General features: G+C 45.0%; 1 protein-coding gene across 1 annotated transcript in view; it reads right to left on the bottom strand.

The window, feature by feature from the left end:
• Nucleotides 1–5,317: 5,317 nt before the first annotated feature.
• Nucleotides 5,318–20,931, bottom strand: part of LOC126427934 (homeobox protein abdominal-A homolog) — a 79,036-nt gene continuing 63,422 nt past the window's right edge. Inside the window, exon 2 of the mRNA XM_050089826.1 lies at nt 5,318–5,394. Coding sequence (XP_049945783.1) covers nt 5,318–5,394 — 77 coding nt within the window. The remainder of the gene's footprint in view (nt 5,395–20,931) is intronic.

The raw sequence follows: 20,931 nt of genomic DNA, 5'->3' as shown, positions 1-20,931 counted from the left end.
CGCTGGATCACAGACAGGAGCACCTACGATGGTGTACTCAACGACGAACATGGGTGCCCGAATGGCAAAACTTCAATTTTTCGGATGAATCTAGGTTCTGTTTACAGCATCATGATGGTCGCATCCGTGTTTGGCGACATCGCGGTGAACGCAAATTGGAGGCGTGTATTCGTCACCACCATACTGGCGTATCACCCGGCGTGATGGTATGGGGCGCCATTGGTTACACGTCTCGGTCACCTCTTGTTCGCATTGACGGCACTTTGAACGGTGGACGTTACATTTCAGATGTCCTACGACCCGTGGATCTACCCTTCATTCGACGCCTGCGAAACCCTACATTTCAGCAGGATAATGTACGACCGCATGTTGCAGGTCCTGTACGGGCCTTTCTAGATACAGAAAATTTTCGACTGCTGCCCTCGCCAGCACATTCTTCAGATCTCTCACCAATCGAAAACGTCTGGTCAATGGTGGCCGAGCAACTGGCTCGTCACAATATGCCAGTCCCTACTCTTAACTGTGGTATCGTGTTGAAACTGCATGGCCAGCTGTACCTGTACACGCCATCCAAGCTCTGTTTGACTCAATGCCCAGGCGCATCAAGGCCGTTATTACGGCCAGAGTTGGTTGTTTTGGGTACTGATTTCTCAGGATCTATGCACCCAAATTGTGTTAAAATGTAATCACATGTCAGTTCTAGTATAATATATTTGTCCAATGAATATCCGTTTATAATCTGCATTTCTTCTTGGTGTAGCAATTTTAATGGCCAGTAGCATATTTTGACGTCCGCTTATAGGTGTCGGGTACTTTTGATCAGACAGTGTATTTTGAAGACCCAGATGAGAATTATCAAAGAGATGACAAATTTAGAGTAATTATAGTGAGTATAGAGACATTTAAATATGCAAATGAGCACGGAGAAAGACTAATACATGGCTGTACCTTAGTACACGTACTTGACAGTGGTCTACAGACTACGGAACTGGTTCACAAAATACAACAAGCAACTTTTGTGTGTGTGTGTGTGTGTGTGTGTGTGTGTGTGTGTGTGTGTGTGTGTGTATGTGTGTGTGTGTGTGTGTGTAAGCGCGTGAAGATATGAAGGTTGTTCGAGATTTTTCTTGTCTTTCAATGTTTTTTTTCCTGTTACTGCTGATAGCAAAAGATGAGCGCAGAGAAAGAGAGAGAATTATTGTGACGGAGCAGAGCAGTAAAAACTGGCCGACAGATTAAAATATAATAATGGCCGACATGGACGGGCGCTGTGTAGCTGTCAGACGTTGACTGCCGCTCGTAAAATCCTCCAAGCCCACCGCTCTCGTTTCTTTTTTTTATCTTTTTTTAGCTGATCCCGTAACCGATGCGATCCCATCGCACAACATCCCGATCGGCAATAATGTAGCGGGAACCGTTCGCTATCTGCATATATCCCCGGCTTCCAATCGAACGCAACCGCCCGCGCCCTCGCTCCACCCCGGTAACCCGTTAACTGCGCGCTGTTGGCCGGATCCGTACCCCTGCGGCGCCGGGCCAGTAAAATCGCGCGAGACGCCACAGTAAACGCGGATTAGCCCGGGCTCGGGTAATTGCGTGGAAAAGCGCCATATTTAGGCGTCGGGCCCGTGGGGCGACCCTAAAATTCTGACTGCGCCGGCGCGCGATTTGCGTTGCAAATTAGAGCTTATGAAACGCCGTGATAACGCCGAACCGTAATCGCAGTTGAATTTAATAAGTTTCGGGGCCCATTCGGCGCCCCTGTTTACACTAAACGTGACGCGCAAAGTCGGCCATTTTCGTGACAAAACATTTCGGACCGGGCAATGTTTGCACCGGAAACGAGGCTATTCGCTAAGCGTGTGGAAACAACGCTCTTGAAAAGTGTAGCGATTATTGTAGTGTAAATAACATTTGTCTACTATTTCACGGGTGAACAAAACACGACGAAGCGTAAAACTGCGGCGTATGACATTGTACGTCGAGTGAAATTGTGTGACGTCATGAGATGACAAATAGTCCCTGTATGTATGATACCGTCATTGTGTCGCGTATTATTGATAACACTTGATTTTCATTTGACACCATCATAAAAAGCACTTCACAACTATGAGTGGTGACAAAACATAACCGTGCCATCATCAAGCACTGGTAATGGTTTGTCATACTTCAGCAGAATTTTTAGCAACAAGTCACTGTTCAGGTAATGAAATATATTGTAAATGAACTGTTCAAAGTCTCGAACATCTGTGACGTGTATATGCAGACTGAAGCCACAAATGAGAATTTTTACGAAGGTCGAGATTTGAACCCAGGTCTCCTGCTCAGTAGGGAGATGCGCTAACCACTACGCCACCCTGCCACAGTAGCTTCGCACAACTGCACGGACTACCCTGGAGCGCCTCCCTCCTCAATCCAAATTCTCATTCGCGCCTCAAACCATTCGCATTTCCCCTAAACTCTAAAATATGTTTGAAACTTGAAAAGATCTCTGGAGTCATATATAGCTCATCAAATAAAAGCACCTATGCCTGGGGTCCGCAGCTCGTGGTCGTGCGGTAGCGTTCTCGCTTCCCGCGCCCGGGTTCGATTCCCGGCGGGGTCAGGGATTTTCTCTGCCTCGTGATGACTGGGTGTTGTGTGACGTCCTTAGGTTAGTTAGGTTCAAGTAGTTCTAAGGTCTAGGGCACTGATGACCATAGATGCTAAGTCCCATAGTGCTCAGAGCCATTTGAACCATTTTTGAACCTATGCAAGGGTTTCACCTTGGATTTCCCATTTTTAGATACTGACATACAGTTGGCGAGCCCTGCAATGCGGTTCGAGTTTAATGAGAATAGCAAATGAGCTGAGGAGTAAAGGGGAATTTGGATTGGAAGAGGGAGGCGTGCTAGTGTTGTCCGTGCAGTTGAGCGCCGGCACTGTGTCAGGATGACGTACTAGCGCAGCCGATCTGGGTTCGAATCCTGCCCTTGGTACAAATTTTCATTCATCGCTTCAGTCTGCATATATACAAATTTATTTAGTTACCCTTTAGCACTTTCGTTCCACCCGGATAGCCGTGCACGTTAGCACGCCACTTCTGGGGTTCGGGGAGAGGCGCTGGCCACGGATCGAATCCGCCCGGAAGGTTAAGGACGGGGCCGGCCATCCTGGACGTCGTTTTTAGGTGGTTTCCCACCTACCGGTGTGATACCCAAGTCCCATCTCAGTTACATGATTCGTAAACGTATCGAAAAACCTCTTACACTTTCACATAGGATAACGCTAGACACAGATAGATGGGATAGGCAGATTCCGTCCTAGGGGCAGAAAACTGCCGACCCATTTAAGATGTCAGGGAAGGTCAGGGAAAAGACAGTTTAGCAGCCCCACTGTTTTGACGTCGTTCCTCTCTGATCACCGGATGGAGGCCGGAAGTTCTGAAACAGGGTCCGGTGTTAACATGCACTGTTACTGCACTCTGTTTCACAAGTAATGAGCGAGGCTGCTGGTGGCAGTAAGCGATACGTGTTATTAAATAATCTAATACATAAAAAAGATAACTAAGCAATCTAGTAAAAGTTCATGGTGATCGTGGACTCAATCCAGAAATTTTACTTCCACTATCGAACAAGACAAGCAAACGAAAAGTTCGGTGGATGTTTTCGTTCTTGACCTTTATCAAAGATGTATCTTAACTCAGGATATTAATAAAATAATTTAATTTTAATTGAAAATATGAAAAATGAGAATTACTTGGCAATGAGAGAAGCATTCCTTGCTTTTTCTTTTGAAATGCCTCACACGTCGTTTTAGAACATCTGACAGTACATATCACTGCTGATGTAATGTGCTTGATGCTCGAATCTTTTCCTCAGTGTTCTGGGTAATAACTTAGTATCTACGAATGGCCACTGCTCTGTCTTTCATCGGGCTTGCCGCTTTTCCTCGCCTGAAATTCACGACTACAGTTTGCTGTCTTTCGACGATAGGTAGAAACGTAATTTCGACTGAATTCAGCAGTAGTTTGGGTTACTTGTTCCTAAAGCGAATTACATCTCCATCTTCTCATTTAGCGAGTATAGCAATTGTCACTGCTGCTTTTCATTTTATTTCAGATTACAAGTATTCCAGTCTGAACAATTGTCAGGATGTACCGCAGGTAGCAAAGGGAAAGCAAATGTCACCAACGGTTAAAAGGAATAGACTTATTAATTCGAGGATACTGACTTACAATTAGCCCTTAAGGAGCCCTTCGCCAACCGAACAGTCGTGTATAAACCTGTCTACATTTTCTTCTCCAAAGGCTTCTTCCAGTGCATTTAGCAGAAACTATTTAATGAAGTTTCGTCATTCGAAATGTCTCATCAATTTTCTAGCGTATTGTTTTTCTGTTAGTTTTTATTTGAAGCTGTTATAAAACATACCTCTAATCCTAGAAAATATCTCCTTGCGATATTACTTTTTAGACAAGTCGCAGTTACACAGGAGAAGCGTCAAAACTTAGTGTCCGCAACCTCTGATTCCACATACTTTCTTGCATACTTCGTAGGAATGTTAGGAAGTCTGTACTAGATTATATTCAATGATACACGTAAGAACTCGGTAAATAACTATCTATGTCATCGTGATGACATTACACTACCACTTTAAAAAATACTGAAAACCAGTTTACGTTTGACTAGGTGCGAATTTGTAGGTAAGACAGCGAAACGGAACATCTACGTGCGAATCTGTTCTCAAGCTTGGCCTACACAAACAATAGGCGTACTTGTACCCGACACACAACGATGTACTTGTTCAGTACAATACCTAGGTGACCCATTCCCTATTTTAAAACGAAGGCAAACATGCTTTACCGTGAAGAATGAGTTTTTTGTATGACAGAAGCCACCCCTGAATAACAGTGGGATCTGGGATCTCTGCACTATCAATTGCTCGTATTATGGAACCGAGTAAGTCACACAACATTTTCTGCATGCAAACAAGAATACTTGTAGCAGATGGCTCCAATAAAGCGAGACTAATCAAACAGTTATTACTTATAATCTTTCCAGTCCTCTGTTTCTATTTTCTTCTTTTTTTCTCATCCAAAATTTTGCAGCTACGTATTGCTACGGAGTGTATCATGCATATAGGAGAATAAAAAATTATGGACTTAATGCTATTGTTACAGAGATGAACAGAATATCTGTGTGTTAATAATACTAAATAATTAGAACAGTTAAAAGAAATACTACGGTTAAAGCGCAGAACAATTCTCTCTCCACATGCACTGGACAGAGAGAAGTTGGAAGTTCACGAAAATAAAGCAACAATGCAAGAAAGTAGATTCTCAAGAGAAAGAAATAGTGAAAGTAATTAAAATTTTGTACTCACCACAGACAACGCGGTCGAATGGGCTCATCCAATCTAGGGAGAAACATAAAGTAGAGTAACATGTATTGAGAGTATACACTCAGGATCCCTTAATAGCTAATGCTGCGATTAAAGCGAGACAAATAAAGCAGAAAAGAAATCAGACTTTGCGGTGCGCCAGTCTTCCAGCCTCAAAGTAACTTCATTTAAGATAGCAACATTTTTGCACTTTCTCCCAGGGAGTTCATACGAGAGCTAGTATGGCATCCTAGCTCGCGTGCGCGCGCGCACACACACACACACACGCACACGCACACGCGCACGCGCACGCGCACACGCACACGCACACGCACACGCACACGCACACGCACACGCACACGCACACGCACACGCACACGCACACGCACACGCACACGCACACGCACACGCACACGCACACGCACACGCACACGCACACGCACACGCACACGCACACGCACACGCACACGCACACGCACACGCACACGCACACGCACACGCACACGCACACACACACACACGCGCGCGCGCGTGCTGTGTGAGCCACTATTCAGTTTTTTGAACATGATCAAGGAAACTGGTTCATTTGTGATCCGGATCTTGCACCACCAGGGGACCACACCACCAAAAAAAAAAATATGTCTGCAGAAAGTTTGTGCACGAAGCGCACCTCAAGGCTGGAGAATTCGTCATGTCAACTAATACAAAATGTTTGTGCGTTCTTTCACTCCAATGCTTGCTCGCTACGAGATGCGGGGTACGTCTTTCACTACTAACAGCCCTTTATGCAAATTCGCATCCCATCAAGTCTAGTGTGTGAACCCACAAACATTTCACAGTGGCTCGATTAAAGCTCAATATTCAGTCCTGTATGCAGCCAGCAACCTATTATACAATGCAGTTTAGTTTAAAATGTCAATACACCGTTGCTAGGAAAAGAAATGTGGTAAGGACTATGGGACCAAACTGCTGAGGTCATTGGTCCCTAGGCTTAAGCACTACTTAGTCTAACTTAAACTAACTTACGCTAAGGACAACACACACACACACACCCATGGCCGAGTGAGGACTCGAACCTCCGAAGAGGGGAGCCGCACGCACCGTAACAAGACCCCTTAGACCGCACGGCTATCCCGCGCGGCCACACCGTTGTTATGGAAGAAGTATTTCAGCAACTCGTTTACATAGTTCTAGGGATGGAGTTCCACATGCCATTAAGTTTTGGACCCGTAAATACTTCTTCATATCTTTCCTGATTTAGGTACGTTGTAAAGGGCGTTAGAAAAATGCTACAGTAATTTATATCACTAGAAACTGCGTTACGTCAAAGATAGGCGAATATTTTTGCTATCAATATGACTGACCACGTATATCTCAATGCTAGTTGCCTGACAGAGCGCGAAGATAAATTGTAACTCGAATTACGAATTTTCCTTCTGGAAATCTCCTCCTACACAAGAACTCATTTGAGAAAAAAATACTTTTTTCTGTTTCTACATGAAGTAACTTCGCTGACGTATGTCTTCTGGAAAATTCATAACGAAGCCACATCTATACTTGTTTCTAAATTAAAGGGTCTCGCTGCGTTTTGCTGTTAGTATGTGAAGGGTCATCTCATCACATAGTGTAGCGATTTTTATGCTGTTTTAGCTAATAGATTGATTCTCGAGGAAAATTTGCGTGTATAATTTATGATTATGTAACGATCAGAGTGTAACATAAAATGGTGTACAAAACATAAGGATGAAAGTAGCTTACGCACGATGCGTCACTGCCAAGTAACGTAGCTAGAGGAAACGTGGACGATATGTAGGAAGAACTGCTGCGTTTAGTACACAAGTAAGTGAAACAAACAGTCAAGGAGACCAATATAATAACACCTTTATTCAAACACAATAATTACTCGGAAGTCACCGCGTTTTCTGCCTGTATCTGAAGGCTGAAGTCAGGATATGCTGTAGCGATTTTGATACGCAGAAGGTTTGTGTATACAAGTCTTTACCACTGCGCCACACAGGTCGTCAGGTCATAGATACTTAATACAACCTCTACGAAGATAAGACAAGGCGCTAGTTGAAGTACAATAGGTTAATCACTGAGGAAACTATCTCCTTTCACGTCGCTAGACTACATACCGTAACATCTACGCAACAGTGAAACACACATCTTCCACTGAAAAAGAGCATTTGTTCATGAGCATTTGCACTGTGAAACACAACTCTTCCATTGAACAAGTGCTCACATCTCTTAAGGTATGCGTTTTAGAGCGCATGTTTACTTCAATACTTTTTGTTGTTTTGGTTCGTACCATATCCTCCAAATATTTTGAAAGAAAACAGCTTGCAGTAGAAGAGGTAGCACAACGATTTTCGCTCTTAAGTTCCGACTCGGTCGTTTCCAGACCTGGTTTCTGTATCTTAAATTACTACATTTACCCTCTTCCAGCATCCGAGAAGGTTTGTAAGATCACCACGGAATCACCGGCTATACACTGGGATGCCAAAGGTCATGGGATACCTCCTAATATTGAATCTGACCTCCTTTCGCTCGGCGTTGTGCAGCAACACGAAGTGGCATGGAGTCAGTATGTCGTGGCGAGTCCCCTGCAGAAATAATGAGCCATGCTGCCTACATAGCCGTCCACAATTGCGAAAGTGTCGTCGTTGCAAGATTTTCTGCACGAACTGATCTCTCGATTATATTCCCTAAATGTTCTGTGGGATTCATGTCGGGCGATCTAGGTGCCAAAATGATTCGCTCTACTTGTCCAGAATGTTCTGACATAACGCGTTGTGCTCCATAAAAACTCCATTGTTTTTTGGGTGAAAAAATCCATGAATGGCTGCAAATGGCCTCTACCTAGCTGAACATAACCATTTGCAGTCAATTATCGGTTCAGCTATTCTAGAGGACCCACTCCATACCATGTAAACACAGCTAATACCGTCATGGACCAACTACCAGCTTGCACTGCATCTTGACAACTCGGATCGATGGCTTCGTGCGGTCAGAGCCACAATCGAACCCTAACATCAGCTCTTACCAACTGTAATCGGGCTTCACCTGACCAGGCCATGGTCGTCAAGGTTCCAACCGATATGGTCCACGACAGACACTGCAGGCAACATCGTTCTGTTAGCAAAGACTCTCGCGTCTGTCGTCTATTGCCACAGCCTAATAACGCCAAATTCTGCAGCCTTGTCCCAACGGATAAGTTCATAGTAAGTCCCACAATGATTTATGCGTTTATTTCACGTAATGTTGCCTGTCTGTTAGCACTGACAATTCTACGCCATCGCCGCTGCTCTCGGTCGTTAAGTGAAGGCCATAGACCAACGAGCTGTCCGCGGTAAGAGGTAATGTCTGAAATTTGGTGTTCTCGGTGCACTCTTGACCCAGTGGATCTCGGAAAACACATTACGCTAACGATTTCCGAAATGAAGTGCCTCATGCCTCAGGCTCCAGCTACCGTTCCCTGTTCAAAGTCTGTTAATTCTGGTGGTGCAGCAATAATGAGGTCTGAAACCTTTTACATGAATTACCTGATTACCAATGCCACTGCACTCCTTGCATATGCAATGTTACCGCCATCTGTACATGTGCATATCGCTATACCGTAACTTTTGTCAGCTCAGCGTAAGCCACACAGCCGCAACAGGCTTTCCGAACGATGTTTTTTGTGTAAGGTGCATGGCCCCACCGAAACATTTTTGACTTGTACGGTTGGCCGACCCACCGCTGCCTTTCCTCCGTACCTCGCCACAGCTGCATCCTTTAGCGGAGTGCAGCACCGGGTCTGCCGCCGGGAGACAATTTTAAATCATCGCAGGTGGCGCGGGCGAGCCACAGTAAACGTCAGACCGGAGTTGCGTAAATTACGGCGGAGCGCCGCAGCGCGCAGAGCCGCCCGAATTCCACAAAGCTGCCCCGAGACGGCGCCGCCGCCTACGCAAACACATAAATATTGCAGGTGGCCACGTCTGGGACACCTAGGCTGCGAGGCTCTGCCGCACTTGGCCTATACAATAGGCAGCACCGACTGCAACAGACTTATCGATAACACGTGCTGGCAGAACGTCTCTGTCCTATCGCTGCTCTCTGATTCTGCTTCTACTTTGGCGAAGTAGAAAACACAAGTCACTCGGCAAACCGAAAAAGGCGTCTACGCTACCAATGGCGTTACGTCTCTCCGCTTCAGCGGCACGTGCAGCACATTTATGAGATCGCGACAAGTAGAACTGTGTCGTGAAACATAATTGGAACGGTGCAAGGGCTGGGAGTACGGCTGTGGGCGATGAAGGGGAGGTATATTTTAGAATTACAATGTGACTTTACTGTACCTAAAAATATGTTGTCTGCATCACACTCATGTTTAGAAATTAAGTACGAATTCCTTGGCATCAGCTGCACCCATGAGCGACTTACGAAGATTTCTACTGGACCAGGACTTTAACTAGGAAAGACAGTAATCACTGAAACATCCAGTTTTCGTTTAAATCGATTTTCTTCCATGCCAGTTTAACCTGACTGTTAAAACCTCTCAAAATAACCGATTGCCCAAGTAACCGATGTTTAGTTCTTTACCGCTATTAGTTCCTGTAACCAACGTCGAAAATTATCAGAAATTGAAAAATTTTGACTCTCTCTCTCTCTCTCTCTCTCTCTCTCTCTCTGTCTGTCAGGACATATAGAATCAAAATATTAAATTAAATAGGTAAATAAAAGAAATCATAGTCCGTCGACGGTTCGCTACTTTTCTCGCAAAGTGATAAGCGTTGAATACTAAACAAAAAAAAGTTATTTTGGACGTTTCGAGTAGCCAGTGGTAAAGGATGAAAAGCGAGGTTGATGAAATCTCTTTTTCGTGTTAGTTTGTCTGTTTCCAAAAGGCATATTATGTAGAAACAGGAAGCAGATCAAATGGTTCAAATGGCTCTGAGCACTATGGGACTTGACATCTGAGGTCATCAGTCCCCTAGAAATTATAACTACTTAAACCTAACTAACCTAAGGACATCACACACATCCATGCCCGAGGCAGGATTCGAACCTGTGACCGTAGCGGTCGCGCGATTCCAGACTGAAGCGCCTCGAACCGCTCGGCCACACTGACTGGCAGCTATTTCCTTTTATATAGTACGATTTAGGTTTTGTTGAGATTTTAATTTATTAGCGTTGCCATAATTTCCATCCTTCATTATTATTTCATAGAAATGGCAGACAAATCTTTAATCTTTTAAGCAAAAGAAGCAATGTACTTCAATGATACGTCACTTCGTAACAGCATTTCCGTTCTAGGATTGGTGCCATACTGCAGTACAACGGATGTCCGGCGACGACAGTGAGATAATACAGTACAGACCAGGTGAGGGCAAGTCTTGCACACAGCACGCACACGCGTACCTTTAGCCACGATACAAGTCTACAGTGACAGTATTGTCCACTATTGCTGCACCAATTCTTATACCATGTGTTGATCGCCCGTTTCTTTCGGCATTGTTATTAAAACATCACTGATGGTTTGTACCATACTGTATTGTAACGCAATACTTCAAACCAACGCAAATTTTACGAATAAAAGTTATTCATTTCTTAAAAAAGTTTATTTAAAAACGAACTGACATTTCAGTCTTTTTACTCGCTTATTAGTAAAAAAAATATAAGAACACCTGTTATAAGCGAGACCAGACAAATACCGAAAAATACCGGTTATTCAGACCTAAAATACCGGTCTATTTTTCCTATCCTTAGCTCGAACCCTCACTCCCGATTATCGCGAACGATCGCCTTCACTACTTTGGGCGCCTCCCCGACCGACCCAGACTTACGTATGGCTCAATAGCCACATCCTCATATCGCACTTTACTGAATTCATCGTCTAATGCTCACAGCATTACTTGGATCCCCGCAGCAGAGAGAATGCGACAACGAAGAGTCGTGCACGGATGGCCGAAGCGTTTTAGGCGACCGCTCGTGATCAGCGTGAAATACGGGTTCTGGTACCGGTGACTACTGAGTAGTGACGTCAAAGAATTCGGGATCAGCGAGTTAATTTCGAAGTACTGTATTTCGTACGGATGTGGATCGTCAATAGTGTCTGATTCTTTGACACATGTATGTAAAATAGGCCTACTGGGAACAGTCCGGCAGTATGGGCCGACTTACAATACCCGCCACTACTGTGATTTCTCTTATCCCCTCCAAATGGCAGGAGCAAGCTTGTGGATCTGTGCGCACTGGAGTCGGGTATCATCTTCCTCTCTTCAGTGCTTTGCCTTTCATGAGCGCTTGATGAAGTTACTCTAGCTCTTAGAATGCAGTAGATATTTTGAGGTCTGTGATATCCCTTAAAAAGGTAAGTGATTAATTTCGTTGCTATATTTCGGTTATCTATGTTACATAGGGAACGGCATCTAAAAAATGTCTCATGATATTTTCTCTGAAAAAACGTGTAACATGTCTGGAAAATAGCGCGTGTTTGTCGTGCAGTCCCGACCAACCGATTGTCTTTGAAGGCCGACCGCGTGCTGGATATGCGGATCAGGAGAATTTTTTTATTTGCAGTCTCTGTAAAACAGTGAACTAAACTTTGGTGAAATAGTAATAATAGGTTCCCATACCTCTGTGCCTTATTATTATACATTAAGTATCCGTACAGTGTATGATTAACAACCGATATTATCACAGAAAAGACAAAGTCCGATACTGCGAGACGCTTTCTGCATGCCTTGTAATTACAGTTCTTTTACTTTCGGTATCAGGAAGTGCTATGAATCCAAAATAAAAATCATTACACTGCTCTGTTCACACAACATGTCTTGAGATAAGAGAATAGTATGTTAATATTTCTGTTAACTACCCTAGTTACATAGTAAAGTCACGAAAAGTAAGCTGGACGATGTTGCACGACTCTCCCCTCCTCGTTTTCTCCAATTTCTGGAAAGCGTTCGACACAGTTCTACCGTGTCAACTAGCCAACAAGATAACACTCAAAACTGCATAATATACCGCGGATCCAACACGGCCGCGAGAGAGCCCAGGGGACGACAGACACTGGGAGACCACTGTCAGCACTTAACAAAGGCCGAGGAGTACTCTGTGGAAAGCTACTACGTAACGAGATATTTATCAGTTATAGAAGTACACTCTAAGAGGAAATGAAGCGACGTATCATGAAGGAATTATCCAAATGGATGTAGCGCGCAGACAATTACAATCTCAGAAAAACTGGATGATTTACTGAAGAGAAAAATAATGCGTTGGGCGCCTCCAAGCACGTCTTCACTCGTCATCGGGGGTCAGTCAGAAGTGCGCGGTTCATCACTGAAGACAATCCTTCTCCCGTCAAGGCGATTCCAGGACGGCGGCGTGTCTGGATACGCCTCGGACAGCTGTGGGATACCAACTTGACTGTCGCCCGCCATACCCTGACAACTAAGAGTGTGCCACTTCTTTCCACAGCAGGACCCCTTTGGTTGTCATCCGCGACACCCTTATAGCACAGATTCACCGCCGCGTTCGATTCCAGGCCGGGTCGGAGATTTTCTGCTCCCGGGGACTGGGTGTTTGTGTTGGCCTCATGATTTCATTATCATTCCAGAAAGTGGCGAGACCGGACTGTTAAAAGATTGGGAATTTCTACTGGATCTGATAACGGCACAGTTGAAAGCTCCACAAATCAAATATCATCACCTACGCCCTGTTTTGTTGCCCTTCACGGCAAACAATCCCGGGCTTACATTTCAGTAAGATTAATTCCCGCCCGCACACGGCGAGATCTCCTACGGCGTGTTTTCGAAGCTCGCAAAAGCCAATCTTGAGCACAAACGCCGTCTGATCTCTCCCGAACTGAGAACGTTAGATGTATTATGGACTGGGCCCACCAAGCAGCTCGGGATTTTGACGATCTGACGCTCCAGTTGGACAGAAGCTGGAACGAATTCCCTCAGGAGGGCATCCCATACTTGTACCAACCACTGCCAAACCGAGTAAGTTCTCGCATAAAGGTCGCTAGGTGGCCCAGCGGGTCATTGGCTTGCTCAATTTGTGAAGCTCTTTCTTTTGAATAAATCATGCGATCTTCCTTTGTTTGTCTGTGCATGTACATCACATCTACCGACTTCCGTTTCATAATTCCTTCATGTTGCGTCTTTTTCTCGTCTTAGATTGTTCAGAATGGTCCAAACGTCTCTAAGCATTATGTGCGTTAACATCTGAGGTCATCAGTCCCCTAGAACTTGGAACTACTTAAACCTAACTAAACTAAGGGCATCACACACATCCGTGCCCGAGGCAGGATTCGAACCTGCGACCGTAGCAGCACCGCGGTTCAGAAATGAAGCGCGTGGGACCGCTCGTCTACAGCGTCTTAGATTGTAAACCAGAAAATGAGCTTTAGCTCGTATAGGACAAGAACAGCAAACACTATTGCATTCGCCTTAGCTGATGTACAGAAACCGCCAAAAATCTAAATATGATGCTTCGACTGTTATATGAACTGCGTTCTTCCCAAATGAAAAAAAAAAGCAAGACCGACGAGGTCATCAGACACGGAGCAACGGGTAGTGATGGGCAGTAAAACGGCCGTGCCTTTTCAAAGGAACAGACACAGCATTCGCCTGAAGCGATTTAGGAACATCACTCCCGAATCCGAGTCCTGTGTCTTAACCATACATTACTTGGTTTGGTGGACCATAGCATCTACACGAATCCGTGGAGGACGTAAACGATGATTCGACTCGCGGAGGTTTCAGTTCTGCTCTTCCCGAGGTCAGCGCCCTGACAACTGGACCAGTTCTCTCCTTGCTGCCGTATACGACACGTTCATGCACGTGTTACCAGCGGGATGGACAGCGCCGCTGCAGGGGCGACCGACAGTAAACGACATTATCTTCCAATCGAATAAAGGTCAGGCGAGGCGGGGGAGCGAAGCGCCTCTGCTGCACCCCCTTCGCCCACGACAGCGCCCTGTTCCCCTCCCACGCTCATAAAATTAGGAGCGCGTAAATTCCGCGAAACATCAGTCAGGGCGCAGGACGGGCCGTAAACTGCGGGCTTTACTGCGACAATGGCCAGCACGGGGTACAAGGCACTAATTCTGCCAGCGCTGCATTTCCATTTTATCTCGCCCCCTGTACACCGCCTCCACCCCCCCAGCCTTCTTGCTTTATGCACGTACTCTTCTGTTTTCCCTTACTTTCGTTTTCTTTTCTCCTCTTGCAGCCCATCCTCGGACAGCAGGTACATACGGGACCGGCGCGTGCGGAGACTACCAACGGCGAATATTGCGGGTGTCAGCCGAGGTGCAGGAATCCAGCCACCACGAGACTCGAGATTGGGCGTCGCCACACGACCGGTGGCTGCACGGAATCGCTCCTCCCACCAGCAACACTTCAAGTCGGGCTGCCAAGAGGGAACAGTGTTTTCAAGCTCCAAGGCCGATCAAAGCTGTGTGCCAAACAGGGAGACGAAGAGCAGTCGAACGTATTTTACCTTGTGGTTCAGCAGATACTTGTAGTTTCGTTTTTTGCAACGTGTCGTTAGACCAAACAAATAACTGTTCATCACCTGTTTCATGTGGCTCTCAGAGTCGACGAGAAGTTTCTTTTCAGTGACAAACAAAAACTGTCCAGATTCCAGTAGGATACGCGCTCCGAGGCTTCCTTACGAACTCATGTATACAGACAGTCCATCCATCCCAAGAATCGAGAATAGCGACGATTTTTGCCAGTTATCGGCATCGATCCTGGCAAGTTATCGGTCTCGATTATTCCAAGACTTTCGAAAATGTTTAAATGTGAGGTCGGATAAAAGATGAGCAAAACATTTGGTTTCTTTTTCGTGTTATATGGCTAAGAATAAACAAATTCCGGATTTTTTTCCTTTAATTGTACTGTGATATCTTGCTTCTTGTCAAAGTTCATGGTTCAAGGTCAATGGGAAGAACCCTAAAGGGTTTAGATGAGTTAGTTCCTAAGTATCAACATATGTGACATAAATGACCTTACCGACCGCATTGATATACAGGGTGAAAAGTATTTAAACCGACAAACTCTGGGAGGTTGTAGGGGACATCGAAACAAATATTTTTCCATAATGTCATTTTTTCCTATGAGGAGTATTTAAACCGGTAGAGGAAGATTCTCTGGCGGCAAATTAATTAAACCAACAAAAAATTTTCCAATTTTTTATGACCGAGAGACAAACATTAACACAACCCAATTTCAATTACAGTAGATTTTCAAAAATGCCTCCATTGCCACGTAAACAAAGGTTACACCGTCGGATCATGTTCTGTCTGACACGGGCAAAAACCCCAGGAGTATCTTGAATTGTTCCTGCTGCTGCTACTATCCGGGCAACCAGATCCTCTTCTGATGCAACAGGAGTTGCGTCAACAAGGTTGCGCATCTCTCACCACACAAAAAAGTCCAGAGGGGACATATCTGGGGATCGAGCAGGCCACGGTACAGGACCACCTCTGTCAATCCACGTTTCTGGAACCGTCCGTCCAGGAATCGACGCACACGACGACTGAAACTGTTTTCATTTTTATCTAGACAATCGATTACGGTCACAGGAAGACCAACGTCGATCCATAAAAGACGTAATTAACTGCGCATTTCCTAAATTCGTGAAATGTACAGGCAAATAACACTTTTGTTGTGCGAGAATGGTCAGATTTTGATCGAAATCTACTGAGTGTTAAAAAAAAAAAAAGTTTCGCGTAACCTACGTGGCATGGCATTGGTCAAATGTACAAGAAAATGTCCTATCATGAAATGTACGAAAACTAATACATGTTGTTATAGGGGCAATCTGTCCTCTCAATCCCAGCTGGCTATTACGTCAAAGTAGACAGTATAGGCAGTGCTGCGTGTGCTTACCACGCAACCTGGACACATCCTTTGTAGTGAATCACGCACTCTCTCAAATACACCTTGCTCCATTCGTATTGAGTCTCGGGCACTGGTAACGCGCTACTGTAACGAACGTCTGCATATTGTAGATAGGTTGGACGTACACCAATGTCCTTAAATCTCCCCATAGCCAGGAATCCAAAGGATTCATGTCTAGGGAACGAGGAGGACATGCTACCGAACCTCTTCGATCAACCTATCGTCCATAAAACGTTGGAAGTGAGGTCTTTTCGAACGATCTAGAGAAAATTGGCTGACACCCAGTCGAGTGCACACTGGGTGTCTTACATAAAACCGGTAAATCATCTCTAGTCGAATTGCTCGTGTAGTGGCGATACTGTCTCGAAAGTTGGCTACACTGCATTTTGGCGGAAACTTGAGTACAGGTGTGTTTTCGTGCGTCAGTTGTTGCGAGAACCTCGTATTGTTGAGTTGTTATACAAATGGGGCAGTATGCATTAAAAGAGCGAATTGATATTGTTGAGTGTTACATAAAGACAGGCGCCATCAAGCAATGTAAAGGAATGTTTCAAGCGAAATATCCGGGTAGGAAACTCCCCACGACCAGAAACTGAAAGCTGTAGGATCCGTTCAAAATGTTGAGAGGAACAGGCGACCAATAGTGAGGACACCTGAAACTACAGACAGAATTGGCGTGGACATTACGAGAAGTCCTTGCAGGTCTTTAAGGAGGTTTCTACACCACGTAGATGGATCTCGTACACCGTGTCATCACATACTAAGATATATGAAATTAAAGGCCTATCGTGGAGTGTGGTGCAGGAGTTGAAATTTCAGGATCAGGAAAAAAGGAGTTCATTATTATAACTAGATGTTAATATCAATTGCTAACGGTTCCTTGCACCTCTTGCTGTACTTCACGTCAGGTGAGGCCTGGTTTCATTTGTCTGACTATGTAAACTCCCAGAATTACAAATACTGGTCGCAGAACAACCCACATATTCTGCATGCAGAACCTCTCCACTCAGAGAAGAGAGGTGTTTGGTGTTCGTTGTACAGCATGCACATTATTGGCCCCGTATTTTTCAATTATACCTTACACACTGCCAGATATATAGCCATCTTTGACTCTTCCTATGCACAATTAACAAATGCAGAGAAGTTGTATGCAGTATTCCAACAAAATAGAGCAACTACTCACGCATCCAACCAAAGTAAGGCCCACTTCACCATACTGTTCGCTGAAGAAAGACTTTCCAGTAGAGCCCTCTGTCCTCCAGGTTTCCGGACTTAACATCGAGTGATTTTTATTTATGGGGCACACTAAAAAGCGATGTGTGTGCCAACAATCCTCGTACAATAGACGATCTTAAATGGAACATTACTAGAGCTAAAATCACGCCTGGTGTGGTTACGTCACCACACGAAATCAGCGATGCCTGGATGTCCACGGCCACCACTTCCAGTGGCTCTTGGAAACAGGGAACTACATGCTTTCTACCGTTACTTTCATCTCTTCTTTTTAGTTAGTTCATTGTTGCTTATATCTCGGGCTTGAGGTCTGATAGTTTCATGTGGGACGCTCTGTACCAGTCATCTCCCTGCCATGGTAACGTCCGCCAGTAGCACTGGTAATTCATCTCGCAGAAATCTGTGATACACAGCACTTGTCAATCTGTTTGCTGAAGTGTTGGCTCGATGGGTCTCTTACCGACAAATCCTGCCATACGCTGATACTCAAGAGATCCTGATACCAACCATTGATAGAGGATTTGGATCTGCCTACAAGTGCGTATTGTTGTAATTTACTAAAACATCACTTGTGACTCCTAACTCACAATACACGTTACTTGTCACAGATCACAGGTAAAAATGGGACGTAACTCAATAATTATTGGCTTCCGGATACACGATTATTGGAACTTTCTTTCGTGTTTTGACCAGTGCTGCCTTCCGTAGGACTGTATGACACATTGCAAACAGCCAGCATTTCAGCATTGTCCACACACACACACACACACACACACACACACACACACACACACACACACACACACACACAATCACACAAAGTGAAAGGCTTTCACGGTCGGCGTCTTCTTCAATTAAAACTTCTGGACTGCTTCTTGACGTTTCGTGTCCAACTGCGGGAGATATCCTTCCGACGTAAAAGGCCTACCACCACTATGGCTTGAGGAGCTCTCGCATTTATAAAGCACACAGAGGGCATTACGATACGCCAAGTGATGCTGATTGTGATGATGATGATGATGATGATGATTCATTTGTCGGGCGCTCAACTGCGCGGTCATCGGCACCCGCACACATTTCCAATCAGTACACAATCCAGTTCAGTCATGTTCATGAATGATGATGGGATAAAGAGAACAATACAAACACCTAGTTCCCGGGCAGAGAAAATCTCCAACCCGTTCGGGAATTGAACCCGGGACCCCGTGATCTAGAGGTGGTAACGCTAGCCACTAGACCACGAGCTGCATAAGTTGCCGATTGTGTGACCATCTCTGGATGGCGTCATCATTCTCGATTAAAGTTACTAGATTGTTATTCTGTTGGTGCAAAGTCGACGCCCATTTTTTACCTAACTTTACACCTTCTTTTCTTCTATTAAAATTATTGTGGTGTTTATGAATCTCTATTGCTTCTCTGCTACATGTGGGCGTCACAGTGTGGCGTCCTTGCCAAAACGCTCGTGTCAGTGAATTTTATTTAGTGTTTCGCATCGAAGAATCAGCCATAGCATATTTCGAGATGGGAACCATGGAATAAAATTCATTTAGCAAGGACATCGCACTATCATGCTCGCATATACAGAGAAGCAACAGGGATTCATAAATACCATAATAATTTTAATAGAAAAGGAGGTGGTCTGAAATTAGATAATATATGGACAGCCCCTCAACTCTTAGTAGTAGTAGCCGCTTTACCTTGGAAGATGTCTCCCGGAGTTGGTGACGAAACGTCACGAAGCGGATTTATACGATGACCACGGCTTCTCGGCCAGGAAGTTTTAACTGAGGAAGACACTGTAGAGCGTTTGCTGGTTTTGGGACTAAGCTAAGCCAATCGCCATAATTCAGAGCGCGGCCTTCTTGCCAATGTAGCGAGGCACCTTCACATTCTCGTGGTGGCTATGTAACGTTTCCGTCGACGCAAGCTCCAATGCGGCAGAGTTTTATGAGGGCTACTGTACACCAGGAACCGGCGGCGGATGGGGACAAAAAACAGCGCAGCGACTGCCGACTCCTCCTATACAATCCTGCTCGGGATGACCGCCGCAGACCAGAAAGCGTTTACGAGCGTTTTATCTCCCCTTGTTTCATCTCGCTGCCAATTACAGCTTCCGCTACGCGCGTTCTTAAGTTATTTTAAAAATCATTTTTCAAATTTTGCGCCTTATCGCCGCGCGTAAAGTTACTGTGGCGTCGTAATTGCCTCTTATACTCACAACGAGGCTCTTTGATAGCGGTAATGGCTGTCACAGCCCGTTGACCTTCCGCAGTGTCTGGCCCGCGACGAATTGTGCAGTGCTAAACGTGGACGCACGAGTCCCCCTTAACTCGTCACTCAAAGTGATCGACAAGCAGTTTCTGCTGTAAAGACTCGGCTCAGGTGATCGAATGAAACAAGGAAGCTGCTGACAAGTGTATAACAGAACCTTCAGTTTGAAAAGGTGTGGGTCAGAAATACTATATAGTCTCAGATGGTCCAGGAAAATGTCCGTGTCTGTATTCCAGTTTTCGACCTTAATCTTATATAGTAGATAATTCATTTTGCTCCATGACAATCATCTTCAAGAAGTTCGCTCCCGGTAGCTGAGTGGTCAGCGCGACAGAATGTCAATCCTAAGGGCCGGGGTTCGATTCCTGGCTGGGTGGAGATTTTCTCCGTTCAGGGACTGGGTGTTGTGTTGTCCTAATCATCCCCATCGACGCGCTAGTCGCCGAAGTGGCGTCAGATCGAAAGACTTGCACCCGGCGAACGGTCTACCCGACGGGAGGCCCTAGTCACACGACATTTACATTTACCTTCAAGACGTAAACATAAACACTACTTGGCGATTATGCCTTGCACTTGTCACGTGTGCTAACTTCAATTGCATGTACCACATGAACGCTGATGACCGATGCTGTCTAAGGGCAAAACCTGTAAACCTCAATACAACTATCGAGAACTCAATACCGATCTGTGTACTCTATCAGAATGTGCGCAGGATATAACGTCAAAGCTCAGCCTACCCAAAACCCATGTTATACCGGTTGGCCATTCTAGGCTAATTATCTCGAAATATCGGGAATTCTACCATATTCAATCCTAAATGGCACAATCATCCACTTCTCTCCCTCAGAAAAGACTCTAGAAGTAATAACAGATGAAAATCTAAATTGGACTGAGCACGTAACTGTAATGTGTAAGAAGGTATCAGCACCTCTCCGTGCCCTACGAATAGATAAAAAGCTGTTCCCTCTTGACCTGAAAGAAAAACCTTGTAAAAACACTGATACTTCCAATTATTGAGTACAACGATATCATCCCGAAAGACCTTTCTAAGGAAAGTTCACTGCGCATGGAACTGGTTATGAGTGGCTTTGTTCGTCTCTTTGATCATATGCACAGCTATTCTGGTTGCATGCAGAGCAGCGCAGAGATTTCTACACCCTCTGTCTTCTCT

Source organism: Schistocerca serialis, chromosome 12 (assembly GCF_023864345.2).
Source record: "Schistocerca serialis cubense isolate TAMUIC-IGC-003099 chromosome 12, iqSchSeri2.2, whole genome shotgun sequence".
Lineage (NCBI taxonomy): Eukaryota > Metazoa > Arthropoda > Insecta > Orthoptera > Acrididae > Schistocerca > Schistocerca serialis.
The sequence above is the reverse complement of the archived record's forward strand: the minus strand, read 5'-3'. Positions and strand labels throughout refer to the sequence as shown.